General features: G+C 48.8%; 1 protein-coding gene and 1 pseudogene across 2 annotated transcripts in view; one reads left to right on the forward strand and one right to left on the reverse strand.

Moving 5' to 3' along the window:
- Positions 1-17235, forward strand: part of Cfap99 (cilia and flagella associated protein 99) — a 39718-nt gene that overhangs the window by 12130 nt on the left and 10353 nt on the right. Inside the window, exons 3-11 of one of the 2 annotated variants that reach the window (XM_021163932.2) lie at positions 976-1120; positions 2149-2243; positions 4953-5065; positions 7303-7480; positions 9580-9660; positions 9841-9915; positions 10970-11041; positions 11276-11364; positions 13701-13905. In XM_021163932.2, the coding sequence (XP_021019591.1) occupies positions 976-1120; positions 2149-2243; positions 4953-5065; positions 7303-7480; positions 9580-9660; positions 9841-9915; positions 10970-11041; positions 11276-11364; positions 13701-13905 (1053 nt within the window). The remainder of the gene's footprint in view (positions 1-975; positions 1121-2148; positions 2244-4952; positions 5066-7302; positions 7481-9579; positions 9661-9840; positions 9916-10969; positions 11042-11275; positions 11365-13700; positions 13906-17235) is intronic. The other variant, XM_021163933.2, reaches the window with a different exon arrangement.
- LOC110295424 lies at positions 6132-6626 on the reverse strand (annotated as a pseudogene).

Raw genomic sequence — 17235 nt, forward strand, 5'->3', positions numbered from 1 at the left:
TCGAGGCCAGCCTGGTCTACAAAGTGAGTTCCAGGACAGCCAGGGCTATACAGAGAAACCCTGTCTCGAAAAACCAAAAAAAAAAAAAAAATAATAATAATAATAATAATTAACATGTATCACACATGGGTCATCTCATCATTTGGGTCTGAATTGTCCCCAAAGGCTCCTGTGGCGAAGGTCTTGCTCCCAGAGCAGTGCTTAGAGGTGGCGTAATGGGGCAATGAGTGGACCCCGATGGTTCTGACTCCCAGGACAAGGTCTTCCTTTGTAGTCCTGCCTGGCCTTGAAGTCAGCCTGCCTCCACCCGAAGTGCTGGGGTTAAAGGTGTGTACCAACCACTATGGCTGGCTGAGGGAACAGAACTCATGCTGCTACCTACTAGCAGCACTTCCCATCCTGCTTTTTATTCAGGACAAGTTCTCGCAGACTTCCCTTAATTGTGCAGCCTTCTTCTGGATAATGTTTCTTCATATGAAAGCCTTTATATGAACTCATTTTTAAGTTGTGATGAAATGCACATGGCATAACTTTTGACCGTTTTAACTATTTTCACACAAAGCACACTCACAGGTCTGTACAGCCAGAGTCTATCCATTTCCATAACCTCTAATGTTCCCGACCTGAAACTCTATCCCCACAAAATGCCAGCTGCCTGGCTCCCTGCCCCCTCCCCTGCCACCTGCTTGCCATTCTTTCTGTCTCTGTGAATTCACCTATCCTCATATAGGAGAATATTTGCATAACACTTGTCCTTCTGTGTCTCATTGCTTTCCACATTTATTTTGTCCCACAAAACCCACATTATCTTCATTCACCCTGGAGGTCCTGCCTTCCCAATCACTGTGGTCATCGCCCACTACTCTAGAGAGCTGAACTATCTGGCCTCTGTTCAGCCATGCGGGAGTATCTGTCCCTTACCTTTGTCCTTCTTCTCCTGGCCCTGGAGAGCTCTCTCTTGGCTTTCCTTTTCAGACTCTGAGCCCACAGAAGTTTGGGTTTGTTTTGGAGGTTCTGTCTGGCTGCCTTGAATACCACAAGTTACTGACCATCGTGGTGGATGCCTTCTATGCACGGGATGGCCATACCTGCCTGTGGTCCGACTACAGCCTCTTTGAGGGTGCGTGTATCCACTATCCACATGTCCATGAGGCCCAGGCCCGCTGCCCATTCCAGACAGGGACTCGAGAGGAAGCTAGCCACAGACCCTTGACAGGTTGACTTGAAAGAGGCCAACAAGCAGGCAGGGTTCAGGACACAGAAAGCGGCTCCTCCTGCTTCCACCTTAGCTCTTTCTCTCACTTGATTCTCAGGTGCCCATACATGTATAGATGGCCCAGGTTAGGTGTATTTTCTCACTTCTCAGATGGGGAAATTGGGACCTGGGTGGGGAGCAGACATGAATCCTTCTGCCCCATGCAAACTCTGGGCCCCCTTATCTGAAAGAGAATGCCCCTGAGGGCAGCTTGGGTTAAAATACATACCTCTTGTAGTCTATCCATGACCCTAATCCTGTCATCTATGAAGAGATTAAGCCTATGCTAGTCTGGCTCATCCAGGGAAAGATTAAATATGAGAGCCACCCCTGACCACTGTCCATATTTACAGAACACAGTGTCTGTGGTCAGTGGTAGTGCTACCCATAGGGCAAAGAGGGATCTAGTCCTAGGATCTACTGTTGGCCTTGCTGCTGTCCCAGGGAGGTGGAGAGGTAAGGGCTACAGCATACAGGTAGGCTAAGACAGGTAGCTGGTGCCAGATGCCAAGCTGGGCTGACCCTAACTGCCTGGCTTAGATGTAGAATGAGCAGTCTCATCAGAGGAGCCTCCATACCCAAAGTCTCAAAATGACTCAGCCCATAAAGGTCGACAAAACTAGAGATGAAATAACTTTAGCCCAGAGAGATCCTGGGGTTTCTGAGAATTGATCAAATGCAGTGTGTTGTGTGTGGAAGCTAAAAGCCCCGCCCAAGTGGCCGGTGTCTATGATCACTGAGCATGAAGTGTAGTTGCTAGCGGGGCCTGTCCTTATGTGCCCCGACAGAATGAGGTGCCAGCAAGACTCTCAGCAGCTGCAGAATTCCCCCAAGGTCACAGAGAGCCCCTCTGCAGGGCAGCTGGGTGCTCCTCACACCACCTCTCTCCTCAGTGATCTGCTACCTGGCCATCTTCCAGCTGGAGGAGCTTGGCTTCCAGCTTTTCTGCAGAATCATCAAGTCTCAGCCTGTTCGTAAGATGTGCAAGGTGAGCCCGGCTGTCCCCACCACGGTGATTTGGTTGAGGCTGCCAGCCAGGAGAGACAAGAACCAGAGCTAGATGCACGTGTGTCTAATCAGCCCCATCTTTCATCCTCCAGCTAGAGAAACTGGTGGGTTCACCTTTTCTCTGCTTAATACCAGCTGACACCTTCTGTATAGGACAATGTTCCCTGTCTCTGGGAAGTCTGTCTCGTTGGTTTGTGAATGACAGAAGTACCCTGCGACAGATAAGCAATCAGAATCATCTTAAGCAAGGACTTCATGTTTATGACCAAGAAGTAAAATCAATGGCATCTTTGGAGAGATGCTTTGGGACTGCCCTGGCCAGTGCCACACTCAGCATGATTGTACTTGGCTCAGGCTCTGCTGCCTTGTGCTGGAATCCAAAATGACTACGGAGCAAACTTCCACCCTGCCTCCTACCCTGGTCCCGCAGTGCTGACTCACCAAATGCTCGGGGGTATAGACCACATACTGTTCTCAGGATGTACAGTGACCATTTGCAGCAATTTCTTACCCCAATACGCCCATGTGAAAACACACACAACCCAGTTATTATAAACTATATGCCTAGATTGGGCAAATATATCACTATACTAACTTATTCCCCAGCTATGAGACACCCCCACCCCCCTACCCCCCCCCCCCCCCCCCGCAATTCCTCTGGCCAAGTGGTTCCGCTCCATATTGGCTTCCACCTCCTTTTCCTCCCTACTCTCTCCTTCTGCAACCCCCCAACTAAGACCTCCAGTCCCCCCTCTCCCTTCCACTGCCCAATCACAGGCTCTAACCTTGTTTGACCAGTTAGAATGGGAGAAGGTTCACATGAGATCACCTGAGTATGTGATCTACCCTTCCTTGTGGACAGCCCCACTTGAGGAAGCAGAATTAACATCAGAATACAGACATCACCTGGGCAACCCACAATAGTGACCCCAGGCCAGTAATAGCCCACAAAACCTTCATGGGAGCCAGGCCTTGTGGCCTGTAATCCCAGCTGCTTGGGAGGCCAAGAGAGAAGGGCTAGCCTACTGTGTCAAAGTTAAAAATGAAAAAAGAGAAAGACTGAGTTACAGGTCACTGTGAACCACTTGACAGGGGTTCTGGGGACTGAGCTCTGGTCTTTTGTAAAAGCAGTACATGCTCCAGGAGAACCATCTCCTAGCCCTCCTCCCAAATCAGAGGGCTTTTTTAGACCCACGGGGAGCCCTATTCCCCACTCTCGCAGGGTCTCTAATAGCACTGTCCCACCACATCCAAGTGAGAAAGGTGACCTTGACCCTGCTAAGATGCTGAAGTGAACGTGAGAGGGGAAATGAGAGAATAGGAAGAGGAAAAAAAAAAAAAAAAAAAAAAAAGGATGTGCCCAAATTGGATTGAGCCAGCCTGAAAGAGGTGGGAACCCCAGAGGGCAGCTGTAGAGGCCAGTTTCACCTTCAGGGGCCAAGGCTGACAGCTGAGAGATTTAAAAAGGTGAAAGGACACTGGCCATGGGCAAGGGACAAGAAGGTGGGAGAGGCCACAGGGATAAGTGAGGACAGTGGGCAGGCTGCCACGTGGGGAGCTGTAGAAAGCTCTAGAAGGAGGCCTTAGTAGCCTCTGTGAAGAATGGTGTTCCAGGCCACAAGGAAGCTAGAGGCTGGTAAGGACAGTGCTTACCCTGGAAGGCGTGGGACGGTCATAACCTCGCTCAGCACCGCCCTCTTGGTGGTCATGCACTTCCAAAGTCATCCCCCAAATACATCTCCTGCTTCCAAGCATGAGCAGCAAGTTGTGTATCACTACAGAGCTGCCCTGGCCTCAAACATGTGGTCCTTGGTCTTGCAAACAAGATAATGGCATAAATGCAACCCTAGCTTTCGGCTGTCCCTTCTGATTGCTTTTGGAAGGTCTGTATCAAAGAGTCTTCAGGAATCCTCTAAACTGGACAAGGCCCTCCAGGCTAGGGTGTGTTTACAGCTTCTCAGGTTCAAGAGCAGCTGCAGGTGATTCAAGTCTCGTTATCCCTCAGTTAGGGGCTGAAGACCTGAGACTGTCCCAAAGAGCAGGGCTACCTCATAGGACCCTTGCCCTTCCTGACCAGCTGACAGCTCTGTCCTGTGTAAAGGCACCTTCCAGCTCCCTACAGCAGCTGACTCCACTAAAAAGCTGGAAGGCACCGGCCCTGTGCCTTTCAGTGCCAAAGCTTTAGATTTGGGGACCAGAAGCTGGGAAGCCACCAGCAGAAGCTTGTAGCACTGGTAATCTCCAGGGACTGGCTCTGAGCCCTCTGAGGACATCATAGGCCTCACTGTGCAGCCCCTGACTAGGGATGCAGGCTCCATCTTGGTACTGAGATCAGACACTCACTGTGAAGGATTGAGTGAAAACCTACCTTCCCAGCTCTGAGGGCTTTCCCCACCCTCCTCCGGCAATGCTATAGTTGCAGGATTATGGGGCACAGGAAATAGCACTCCTAGAATTATAGATTCCCCTGTAATGGGGCAGGGTGGGTGGCAGGCAGCCCTCCATGTCTCTTTGCAACATACAGTGCAGGAGTGAGCAAGGGGCCTTCCAGGCCTAGAAGCTGGATGAACGTCCATCTGCAGTAGGCATGACAACAGTATCAAGTCTGTTCTGGCTCCTAGGAGAGGCTGGAGCAGCAGTGGGTGGTGGTAAAGCTACCGTGGAGCTGCTAAGGGTTTCCCCGCCTCAGTTCCTCAGATTCTTCTTTAACCCCTTGAACCTGAGCTCATGGATCAAAGACGAGTGGAGCCTCATCTACGAGACAGCCCATGTGATGGAGAACTGGATTGACCCTCTGATGAGGTGGGTCAGCGGTGGGTCAGCTGTGGGGTCAGCTGTGGCTTTTGGGTCTCCGAAAATCATCCATTCCAGGTGCCTCAGAGCATGGCGGGGTGTGTCTCCTCATTCCTTTCCTGCTCACGGAAGCTCTGTGAGAGTCTAGATCATGTCCCAGGTTAGGGTGAGAGGTCAGAAATGGAATCTACCTACCACAGGCTGTGGCAGGGACAGCAAGATGACATGGGGATCTCCCAGATCACTGTCTTCTGAGAGAACAAGGGGAGGAACATCATCATGTCTTCCTGGGGACAGGCAGAGAGATAGGCTGGACCCAAGTAGACTGTTTATGTACTAGCTGTGCTTAAGAGGCTGTGGCCCCATAGGGGAAGTCCTCGGAGCTAATTCTTCACCAAAGGAGAGTCGTCTGTCCCAACTGATGACTGCAGCAGTTAGGACAAACTCCAAAAGGGGGGGGGGACAGCTGTGTGCTAGTTCCACACTTATCACAGGTCCTCTTACACAAGGTTCCACACTTACCCGCCTTCTCTGGGACCAGCCCCATTCTAAGCCTACCGCTGAGTTCCCATACCTACCCTAAAGTAGGAGGCCTGGTCCAGCCATGGCCTTAGGAGAGCCCCTTGTTGGTAGCCCTCATAGCAGCCTCATTCTCGCTGGGTTGTCCTTGTTCTGGGGATGAGCCAGCAAGTATTTCTTTTTTTTTTTTTTTCCAGCCATAACTGAAAGACTTTATTTTAAGAAAAATATACAGCAAAACAGAACTTGAAGTTGGTAGGTTTCAAAGATATGGAAAAACATAATCACCAGAAAAGCTGACCAAACATTGATGGCTTCTTGCTGGATAGAGGAGAGCGAGTGGTAGTGCCCTTAACCTCATCCACCTTTCCTGATTCAGAGAATCTTCACCCTATGAAGACTGGACCCAGGAACCCTATTTTCCAGTTTCTTCCTTCTTGGAGTTTATCTTATCTCCCAGGCTTCCAAGATACAGAAGATAGTGTGGAGAAGGGAAAACATTATATATTAGTTCCAGTGCCTTCCCTCAATACCTGCAGAACTAGCAACCCATCTTTTAGTATTTGTTGATTCCAAAGAGAGGAACCCCATGGAACTGGGGTAGCTTAGGCAGCAGCACGCTGAGCAGCGAGGCAGTGTTGATGAGGAAGTGAGCAGCATCACACTTGGTGTAGAAGCTGGCCAGGAGGTAGAGTACAATAGTAGAGATGCTGAGGAACTTTCGTGAGGAGGTAAACTGTAGTCCATAGTCCATCTGCTCCCAATGTGTCAAAAGCTGACCCTTTCCTTGGTCAGGGGTCTCAAAGGGCGTCCCTTTGACTGTATGTAGGAAGATATACATTGCCAAGTTATGGATGACGTTAGTCAGGGTCCAGACAACAGGAATGCTGAAGAAAGGGATGCTGAGGAGAACCACATGCAGCAGTCCTACCGAGATGATGTAGGCCAGCCAGATGCCCCAACTGTTCATCACTAGAGTGTTGGGGTTTACTTCGCTGTGTGCCACCCCCACATCCATCCTGCCAGCTTCAGGAACCTGTCCGGCTTGGGGCACAGCGCTGGCTCTTACACCTGTGCTCTCCAGGAAGTAGCCCCAGAAAGTATTTCAAGTCATGCATCCACCCGTGATGAGCCCCACAGGAGGAAACATTGAACAGGCTAACAATGATGGGCTGGATCCACTCAAGAGGGAAAGAGGGTTCATCGACCTCTGGACCACTTACCAAGATCCTTCTGAGATTTCTGCTCCAGAGGACCCAAGGACAGTTGGCTGTCCGTTAGCAGCATGTGACCCTCAGTCCACCCAGCACACATAGTCCCCTCCCCCTGCCATCAACAGTGTAGCTCCTGGACATCCCTGTCCCCTCCCAGACGCTTTCCCCTGCTTCCAGCTCCCTTCATCATACGCACTGCCCGGATTTGCTCCACACCCCAGTTCCTACTCTCTCTCTGAGATTCTGGCATCCCTGCAGTGGGGGTGTTTTAGCCGCCCAGCTCGTTGTCCCATGGGCCTCAGTTTCCACACCTTTGTAAAGGGAGACTTAATGGAGGTACTGAGGTGTGGTCGGACTGCACCCACAAGCTAGTCAGTGGAAAAGTCACCTGTCCATTATCACCTCACCCTGAAGGACAACCAAGCACTTGTGGTCCTTCAGATTCCAGGGGCCAGCTCCTTGGTGACCTGCTTGGGATGTGACTCTCTAGCCTTCTCCACTTTTCCCTTCCAGATGGCAGCCAGAGATCCAGAAGCTGATCAAACAACTGGAGGGAGTACCAACCGATCAAATTCCTGTCTTGAAGACCAAGGCCAAAGTCACAGTGCCCAAGGAATTCAACCTGACTGTCCCAAGGCCCCGCGCCATTACAATGCCTGAGCCTGTCCCCACTATGGACAAGCCGAGACCTGTGAGTTGGGCATTTCTTCCTGCATCACTGGGATGTTAAGATTAGGAGAACAGAACCGGGCGGTGGTAGCACACACCTTTAATCCCAGCACTTGGGAGGCAGAGGCAGGTGGATTTCTGAGTTCGAGGCCAGTCTGGTCTACAGAGTGAGTTCCAGGACAGCCAGGGCTACACAGAGAAACCCTGTCTCGAAAAAAAAAAAAAAAGACTAGGAGAACAGGCTGTGAAAGTCACTGGGTGGCTGGGCTTCTCCAGGGTCAATGGTGTACTGGACCAGAGAGGAACATTCAGTAACCCACAATCCACCCGAATCCCGCACACACACAGAGGGAAGTTGGCTGAGGCCAGGGCCCACATTCTGGACACAAACAGTGAATTTCGTCTTTAGACTAACTTAGTCTCATTTTTGTTTTAAAGAAATTTATCCAGGTCTTGTATCTGCACTGTCCATTGTCCAGGGCAGGAAAGAATATATAGGAATAGGAACTATTTAGAAAAGTCTGATTTGTCCAGCTCAGGCCTCATGCCTGCTTGAACTGCTCATCATCTTCCTTGGTGCCAAGTCCTGATTAGGCTGTGGATTCTCACAAGCACTGACATCCTAGGTCAGTCTGGTCCTCATAGGATGGAGGACTAGAGGGGCATGAGGGCTGGCACTGGAGGGCTCTTCTCTCTTTCAAGTCTCACTGAACATCTCTCATTCTACAAGTTTTTCATGAGGCCTCAGCTCTGCTGGGTCCCCGCTCAGTTTTCTTCTTCTTGACCCATCTTTTCCCCATAGCTTCCACAACTGTTTACGGTGTGTGGGTCTGCTCATCGTCTGGCTCTGCATCCTCTTTATTTGTACCACATACCCAACACAGGTGGGGAAGTCATGGCTTAGAGAGGATGTTCAGTAAATACTTGTGGGATGGAGAGATGGATGAGTGGAGAGATGAATAAATGGCTATATGGGTAGTGGACAGATGATGAGTAATCAGATGGATAGATGAGTAGATAGGTCACCGGGGCTTTGTTGCTAAGCAATTCCACAGTTACCCCATCTGCAGGGTCTCTGATGTTTCTACTGCCAATTCCTCAAGAACCAGTCCTGCCAGCTGCCTTTCTCTCTGTTCTGCTTGGCTGAGGGACAGTTCTTCTTGTCCCCTCACTATGACATAGCTTTTCACTTCTGTATTTGCTAAGCCTATACCCAACACCCTCCATACTCTGACCTATGGCCAGGACTCCCTTTCCCCTCCTGAATATGAGCCAAGAATATGCACTAGCCCCAGGCCTTCCATGCTCCAAGTTGGAGGGCAGCCAGGAGAGGTCACAATGCAGCGAGGAAGGAAAGGAAGCAAGAGATGACCCGTCTCACATGCCAACTGTGAGGAGCAGGGACCCAGACACACAATCAGGTTGGCTGGAACCCACACAACTCCTCCTGGCTGTCAAAAAGAAAGAAGCCAAGAAAGCAGGCCCTTTGTACAACATTTTGAAGCAGGTAGACAGGTGGGCAAGACTGAAGATGGCTATGGGTGTGAGGAACACAGCCACAGAGGAAGAGGTCTTAGTGTGGGCAACAAAAAAACAGCACCAGGGTCTCCAGTGAGGATCATTGAGCCTGGTGACAGGACAGTTGGAGGAATATGAGGGCTTTAGGTTTGTAGGAGTTGAGTTGACTGTATCTGTAAAACATGCAGAGAAGAAAGAAGGCAAGGACTAGGAGGACAGGTTCAGGAATCTCGGGCTCAAGGGTGACCAGGATAGCCCCCTCGCCTGTCCGTGATGGGCACTGCTACTATAGGGACATTGAGAATCTCCTCTGAGAGGACCAAAGTCTTAAGCTCCCTTCACAGGCAGCTTACTTTTTTAAAAATCATGTATGACACTCTCAGACCTTCTGTTTACCCTTTCCATTCTAAGAGCTGGCTGCTTCCCCCTCCCCCTTGACTAACCTAGCTATCTCCATTCTAAAGCATGCCCTCAGTGCCCTGGCCTTACAGCTCTCTCTGTCCACTCCATCCCAAACTTAACTCTAGCCCCCATGCCTGCTGCTGGTCTGACCCTCTCTACTATGGTCACTAAGCACAGACTCACCCTCTGCCACTTCCCCAGGTCCCTCAGAGCACCTATAAGGACCCCAAGGAGCAGAAGCTTCTGCAGGTCATCAAGACATACAACCGCCGGACAGCTGAGGTGGCCACGTGGGACCCCTGCCTCCCCACAGACCTCCATCGGGCTGTTAAGAGTACGGGAAAGGGAGGAGGTTGGGGACCTTAGACAGCACAGGCATTCTCCCATCAAACCCCCACACACGGTGGTCTGAGGACCCTGGGCTGCGACTGGTAGGGGAAGAACGGCATGCTGTCATGGCAGGAGCTGCTGCTGAAAGCCAACATGGAAGAGCTACAGTGTGCCATGCCCCGGCTGCAGAGGGAGCCACAAGAACAGGTAATGCCCAGCCTCTCCATGGTAGCATTTCTCTCATACCATAAAATTCATCCTTCTGGGGATGAGGGTGTAGTTCAGTTGGTAGAGTGTCTGCCTGGCATTCATGAAGCCTTGGGTTTGATCCCCAGTACGACATAAACCTGGTAGGGTGACAGATGCCCATCATCCTAGCATAGAAACAGAAGGATCATCCTTACCTTGGAGCCTCATGTGCCACAAACACTCCTGTGGAGAGCAGAGAACAGCTTACATAAATGGATTCACTACTACCCTATGGGTCCTAGGGATTGAACTTGGCCTTAGGCTCAGCAGCAAGGGCCTCTACCCACTGATGCATTTCCTCAAACCCCTATAGAAAGACAAGAAAGACTGGATGTAGTGGTGTACGGCTATAATTCCAGGAAGGCAGGAACAGCCCACATCTTTTTAAGTTTGAGGCCAGCCTGGTTGACATAGTGCGTTTCTGTCTTAAAAATAAAATAAAGGTGACCAGGGACCAATACAAAGAAGAGTTGTCCTCCAAAGAAACTCACTTAGGAGCAGGGCGATTTAGGGGTGTTAATCCATGCAGGATCTATCATCTGGGTAGTGCCTGGGCCTTGTACCCCAATCAGCAGCATGCTTGGGGTTGTGATGTCTGCCTTTAAAGACTATTCTTCCACACTGGAACTTAAAGTCTCCCCAACTCTCACCAAGGGACAACAGGAAGCATAGGGCAGTCATTCAGCCCAAGAAAAGAGAATGTGGCCAGCAAAAACTCAGCCCTGAGGGATAACCGAGGGAAAAGATACTGACTCCCGAGGAGGCCAGCCATCCTATCCAGGAACTGCTGTACCTAGGTCTACCTCACCCTTTCCTTTGCAAGTTCCTGCCTAGGAAGTCCAACACCCCTAGCAAGGCTTAGAGTGCAATAGAAGACAGAATGCTATCCTGAGGGGACAGGGTAGGCACATGTGCATTGGGAGCTAGAGTGGGGACCTGGGGAAGGAGTAAGTGACCTTTCCAGGGGTTCTGAGGAGGCCCAGATGCCAGACTATCTCTGCCTGATTTGCAGGACGTGGAGAAGCAGCTGTGGCATCAGTTTGTACCCCCCATCCGCAGGACTCCAAATCTGACCTTCTATAAGGTGAGAGGGTCTCCTGATACTGCAGGCTTCATCTTAGGCCTTCTTCCCACCTGCCTTGCCCAAAGAAGGCTCTGAGAGCAGGAGGTGGAGGACCCAGGACCTCACGGGCAGCTTCACCCTTGAAGCAGAGAGAAATGCCTAGGTGGGGGACGTGTTGGAAGGGCTTGCTTGATAGCTGATATCAGGATACTTGCTACTGAGCCACCTACTATCCACCCACCCCTTCCACCACAGCCTAACAACCTCCCAGTCAAGCTGAACACAGCCACCATCCTTCGAGAAGGAGCCTTATACCAGCGGCAGGTGGAGAAGGAGCTGCAGAGGTGAGGAGCAGTGGAGTTATCTAAGTCTTTCTCTTCCACCCTCAAGAATATTGCCCTCAAGAGAAAAGCCTTGAGTGAAATCTGTCATTAGGTTGCTTGGCAAAGAGGGAGGGAGCAGCTCTGACAAAGCTAAGGAAAATGTAAGCAAGGCCAGGGTGGCATGGTGGTCCATTGTTTGTTTGTTTGCTTGCTTGCTTTAGTTTGTTTGTTTGTTTGAGACAGAGTCTTTCTGTATAACTCAAGCTGTCCTGAAACTCACTCTGTAGACCAAATTGGTCTTGAACTCAGCGATCCACCCGCCTCTGCCTCCTGAGTGCAGGGATTAGAGGCATGCACCACCCCTGCCTGGCTGGTGATCCACATGTTAACCTTAGCGCACCGAAGGCTAAGACAGGAGGATGGAGATTTCTAGGCTCTCTTGGGCTGCAGCAAGAGATTGTCTCAAAATCAACAAGCAAAACTACCTTAGTTTTCCCAAGCTCTCATAACATGTCTCCCTGCAAGTCAGCAAGCTTCACATGGACAGCAGTTCAGTCGCCTTTGGAGACAGCGCCAACCCTCAAACCCTCTTAGGTTTGAGGCTGCATCCCTAAGACCTCTCCCTGAAGGTAAAAAGTACAGTCCCCAGCTGGCTCCCTCCTCACCTCTGGGTTATGTATGAATCAGGGTTCCAAGTCCCTTCCTGGGGTTTGATTAGCTTTCTAGAACAGCTCACAGAACACATTTATGTACATTTACTAGTTTATTGTAAAGGATACTATGACTGATACTAATGGAGAGATGCATAGGGCCTATGGGAGAGACTTTAGGGAGGCACCTTGCTATGCTGCCCAGTGTTACCACCCTCCAAGATCCTCAGTTCTGCTGAGCTGTCCAAGAGCTCACACGAATCTTGGCATTTGCATTTTGTGGAGACCTCAGAGGTAGATGTGGTTGATTGCAATGCTGGCCAAGGGGAATCAGCTCAGCTGTCCTTCCCTCTGCACTTAGTAGCCTGCCCCATCCAAAGCTACCTAGGGGTGACCAGCTAGCAGTCAGACAAGCAGCCATATCTGACAGCTTCACGGTTCACCCCCGCCCCCATCTTTGAACACGAATCCCTTACAGGAAAAGGGTCTGAGACCCAAAAGATTTTGCATGTAACAGTTGTCCTATTAGCGCCAACCCTAACTATTCTCTGGCCAGGCAGTGGTGGCACACGCCTTTAATCCCAGCACTTGGGAGGCAGAGGAAGGTGGATTTCTGAGTTCGAGGCCAGCCTGGTCTACAAAGTGAGTTCCAGGACAGCCAGGGGCTANACAGAGAAACCCTGTCTCAAAACAAAAAACAAACAAAACAAAACAAAACAAAACACCCAGAAAACCTGTTCTCTGGTTCTATCATAAAAGTCCCCCAGGACTTTGAGGCTTCTGTTAGGCCAGGTCCAGAAGTAGGAATGGCTCTCCATCTAGAGTGAGGTGTAACATGAGGGGGTCAGTGTCATTTCTTGCTCCGAGCCTCTTGTGATTGTGAAACAGTATTGAATTTTTCTTGTTCTGTAATACATCAGTCCATTCCATCACCTACCTCGGCCATGTCTCACCACTAACACCCAGGCCTTTGCATGGAATCTTGGAATCATGCACTATACTAGAATAGATCACAGCCAGCAATTCTAGACTGGCAGGTGGCTTTTCTTTGGTCCATCCTCATTTATATAGAACAAGGAATTCCAAATTTTCCAGAGTAATTGAACACACAGCCTAATCCTACTGTTTATCACACAGTTTCACTCAACAACACCCATCTCCAACCAGGGTATACAATTTCTCTTCTCCAGCCACAACCATGCTACTTCTAATTCATTTCCACTGAGTCACCTTCTACCTAGAGGGGATGTTAAATATCTTAGGCCAAGGGGTCTGTCCTCTAGTCTGTCCACCTCAAGATACCAATTGTAATCCTCAAGTAGATTTGCTGTTGTTGTTTTATTTTGTTCTTGCTCCTTGGACTCTACCCTTGAGTACCCTTTCATGTCTACAAGTTGGGCTGTGGTAGGGAGCTCAGGTGGCTGACTGGAAAGATGAGTATATGAATAAGCAAGTGTTGACAGGGTTGGTAAGTGGACAGACAGACAGGGAACTGGATGAAGGGAGGGCAAGGAGGTGACTGGTGGGTGGGTGGGTGGGTGCACAGGAGAGACTGGCAGATGGACGTAGGTAGGTGGTGCTTTGGGGGTGAGCGGCATGGCTGAATGTTCTTTGAAGTAGTCCATTCCTGAGAGAAGGGCTGGCAGCCTCCTGGTGGTCCTGATCACAGGAGGAGACTTAGCTGTCTCTCTGTCCTCCTTTCCCCAGAGTTGATAAACTTGTGGATGGGGCTGGGGACTTCTCTGAATTCCTTAAGTGGCAGAAGAAGATGCAGGCACAGGACCTAGAGGAGCAGCTGGCTGCAGGCGAGTGCCGGCGGCTTCAGGGAAAGCTGAGCCACGAGGAGGCCATCTTGGCCCGGCAGAACCTCATGCAGGAAAACAAGCAGAAGGCCGACTGGCAGAAGGAGGAGGTGATGTGCACTGGGTAGTCCCCATTGTGACTTCTGAGAGTCATGAGCTATGGACAGCAGAGAAATCATGTACCTACACTATGTCTGGCCACAGCCTGGCAGCAGCACTGACCCCAGATGATCACCTACTAAGACCTACAGAGAGACACAGTTCCTTTGTCCCAGTCTCAACAGCCAGGGGTCCATAAGAGTTTCATGTTAACTGGGCTGAGTGCAAAGGGGCCACCCATGGTCAATGGTTTCAGCTCTGTCTCTCCTGGGGTACACTCCTGCTTTGAATAGACTCAACTTTAGGGCTTGCTTTCTCGTTCTTTGAATACACCCTAGCTGTACAGATGGTTGTGAGCCTTCATGTGGTTGTTGGGGATTGAATTTTAGGACCTCTGCTCTCTCTGGGAGGCCCCACTCGCTCCGGCCCAAAGATGTCTTCAGATGCACCAGAAGAGGGCATCAGATCTCATTACAGGTGGTTGTGAGCCACCATGTGATTGTGGGATTTGAACTCAGGACCTTCAGAAGAACAGTCAGTGCTCTTACCCGCTGAGCCATCTCACCAGCCCTGCTTTCTCATTCTTAATTAGCTTTGTTTTGCTTTGTTTGGTACTGGGACAAATTGTGCATTAGAAGGATGTGCTGGGCCACAATGTTAAACCCTCAACAGAATATTTCTTTTTTTGAAAAGTTTTACAAATTCCATTGCACTAGAGATATATTTCAGAAGCAGTGCCTGGCTGCCCTAAGCCGTGTCCTAGGTTCAGTTCTTGTACTGTAAAGAAAAAAGGTGCAAGTAAATAGAAGAAACTTTTCATTTAGCTGGGTGTGGTGGCCATAGCTAGGCTTAGCTCAGCACGTGTGAAGGTCAGACAGGAGGTGCAAGTGCAGACTGGAGAGCACACACACACACACACACACACACACACTGTTTTCATGCTTAACAGTTATATAACTCTTCAAAACAATTTCTTTTTGCTAAGACAGTTGTGATACTTCGCATATTTCAAGGACTTATCTATCCATTTCATCAAGTCATCAGATTTAGAAATATGTAATATGTCTTTTCTTTTTTCAGTTCCTACATTTGGGTGTGGTGGCACACACCTTTAATCCCAGCACTTAGGAGGCAGAGACAGGTAGATCTCTGTGAATTCAAGGCCATCCTGGTCTACATAGTGAGGTGCAGGCCAGCCAGGGATACATATTGAGACCCTGTTTGTGTTAGTCAGGGTTCTCTAAAGGAACAGAACTGATAGAATGTCTGTCTGTCTGTCTGTCTGTCTGTCTGTCTGTCTGTCTGTCTGTTCTATCTATCTATCTATCTATCTATCTATCTATCTATCTATCTATAAGGGAATTTATTATAATGGCTTTCGGGCCATTATATTTCTAGCTAGTCCAACCATGGCTGACTACCAATGGAAAGTCCAAGAATCCAGTAGTTTAGTTCATGAGGCTGTGTCTCAGCTGGTCTTGAGTCTATGCTGGAATCCCAAAGAAGTAGGCTCTAGCACGAAGAATATTTTCCATCCTTTGGCTTTTAACTTCTAGCATATTTGGAATGAGTTTCCTGTAGATTCATGTTTTGTGTTTTTAATCTTGTTTTCCAATCTATTAATTAATATGTACAGACCAAAATAACATAATTATTTTGATAGAGCTTGTCTGTTATTATGCACAGCATGTGTGCAAAGGTCGGGGAATAGCTCTCGGGAGTTGGTTATTTCCCACTGCCTCGTGAGATTCTGAAGTATGAAATCAGGTCATCACGTCTGTCATCAGGTCTGTATACAACACTTCACCCACTGAGCCATCTCAGTGGACTGTCTCTTTCTCTCTTTTTTTTTTTTTCTTTTCTTTCTGTTGTCTTTTTCTTCCCTTCCTATGGGGTACTGAAGGTGTTTTCAGAATCCCATATTATTAATAATGTTCATAGCTATGTTAGATTTCCTGCTGTTTATTTGTACATGTGTGTTATGTGTATGGTGTGTGTGTAGCTTATATAGACTTGCTAATCTGAGTTTGTGTATCTGTGAGTACGGGTGCCTGTGTGTACACATGCATGTGAAGGTCAGAGGTCAATGCTGAGTATCTTTTCCTCAATCACTTTTATTTTTTTAAGTTTTACTTCTCTATAATTATCTCAGGCAAAGGGATGTGCCCCAGCAGGCAGGTGAAGGTCAGAAGACATGTTTGTGGAGTCAGTTCTCTCCATCTACCTCTGTGTAGTTGCAGGGACCAAACTCAGGTGGCTAGGCTTAAGATGCAAATGCCTTTACCCACTATGCCATTTTATTGGCCTTTCACCTTCATTTTTTAGGGCAAGGTTTCTACCTGCACCTAATATATATATGTTATATATATATATATCCTAAGCCTTAAGCTAGGCTTATTTCCCACTAACCTGTAATTCAGTAATCCCATTTATTCTAAGTTCTGCCACATCGCTGGTTACCTCTCCTCAGTTTTATACATCCAACTTCCTCTGCGTCTCAGTGGCTAAGCTTCCCACACCTGACTACTTCCCAGAGTTCCTCTGTCTGTCCAGAAGTCCCACCTTACTATAGGCCATAGACTTTTTATTTTAACCAATCAGAAGGTACCCTAGGCAGTCAAGGAAGGACAGAGACACATCTTCACACCATTCCAGTACTGGCTGGTGAATAAATTTCCATGCACAGACCAACTTGACAGAAAATTAGCAAATGAACAGAACTCAACAGTACTGATACTCAGCCAAAAGAGATGGAGATCATAGACCCCACCAAGACCCCACACTCTTCTCAAGTGCCCACCATATACAGAACACACAGCAAGACAACATCACAGACAAAAACCAGCAGCTCAACAAAGGGGCATAGTGCCAAGAAGCCTGGTAGTTCCACCACTCAGGAGGCCAAGCCGGTCACTTCTTTTTGGGGTTATTATGTAGCCTTGCCTGGCCTGGCACTTTCTATTTAGACCAAGCTGTTCTCAAACTCACACAGAGCCACTTAAAGACCTGTATCACCATACCTAGCTTTTAAAAAATTGTTTGCTCTTAAGCTCTTACCTCTCTTATTCTCTAGCTCTCTTTCTCCCCCTCCCTTACCCCCTCTCTCCACGTGGCCATGGCTGGCCTCTACTTTTCTACCTTCTTTCTCTCTGACTTTCTACAATAAAGCTCTAAAACCATGAAAACAAAAACAAAAAAATTTGTTGTTCAAAGTAATGTGTGTGTGTGTGTGTGTGTGTATTAGCCAGTTTTCTATTACTGTAACAAAATACCTAGATAAAATTAACTTTTAAAAAATTGACTTAAATGTTTGCAGTTTGTAGTACATGGTTTTTTTTCTT

This window comes from Mus caroli, chromosome 5, assembly GCF_900094665.2.
Source record: "Mus caroli chromosome 5, CAROLI_EIJ_v1.1, whole genome shotgun sequence".
Lineage (NCBI taxonomy): Eukaryota > Metazoa > Chordata > Mammalia > Rodentia > Muridae > Mus > Mus caroli.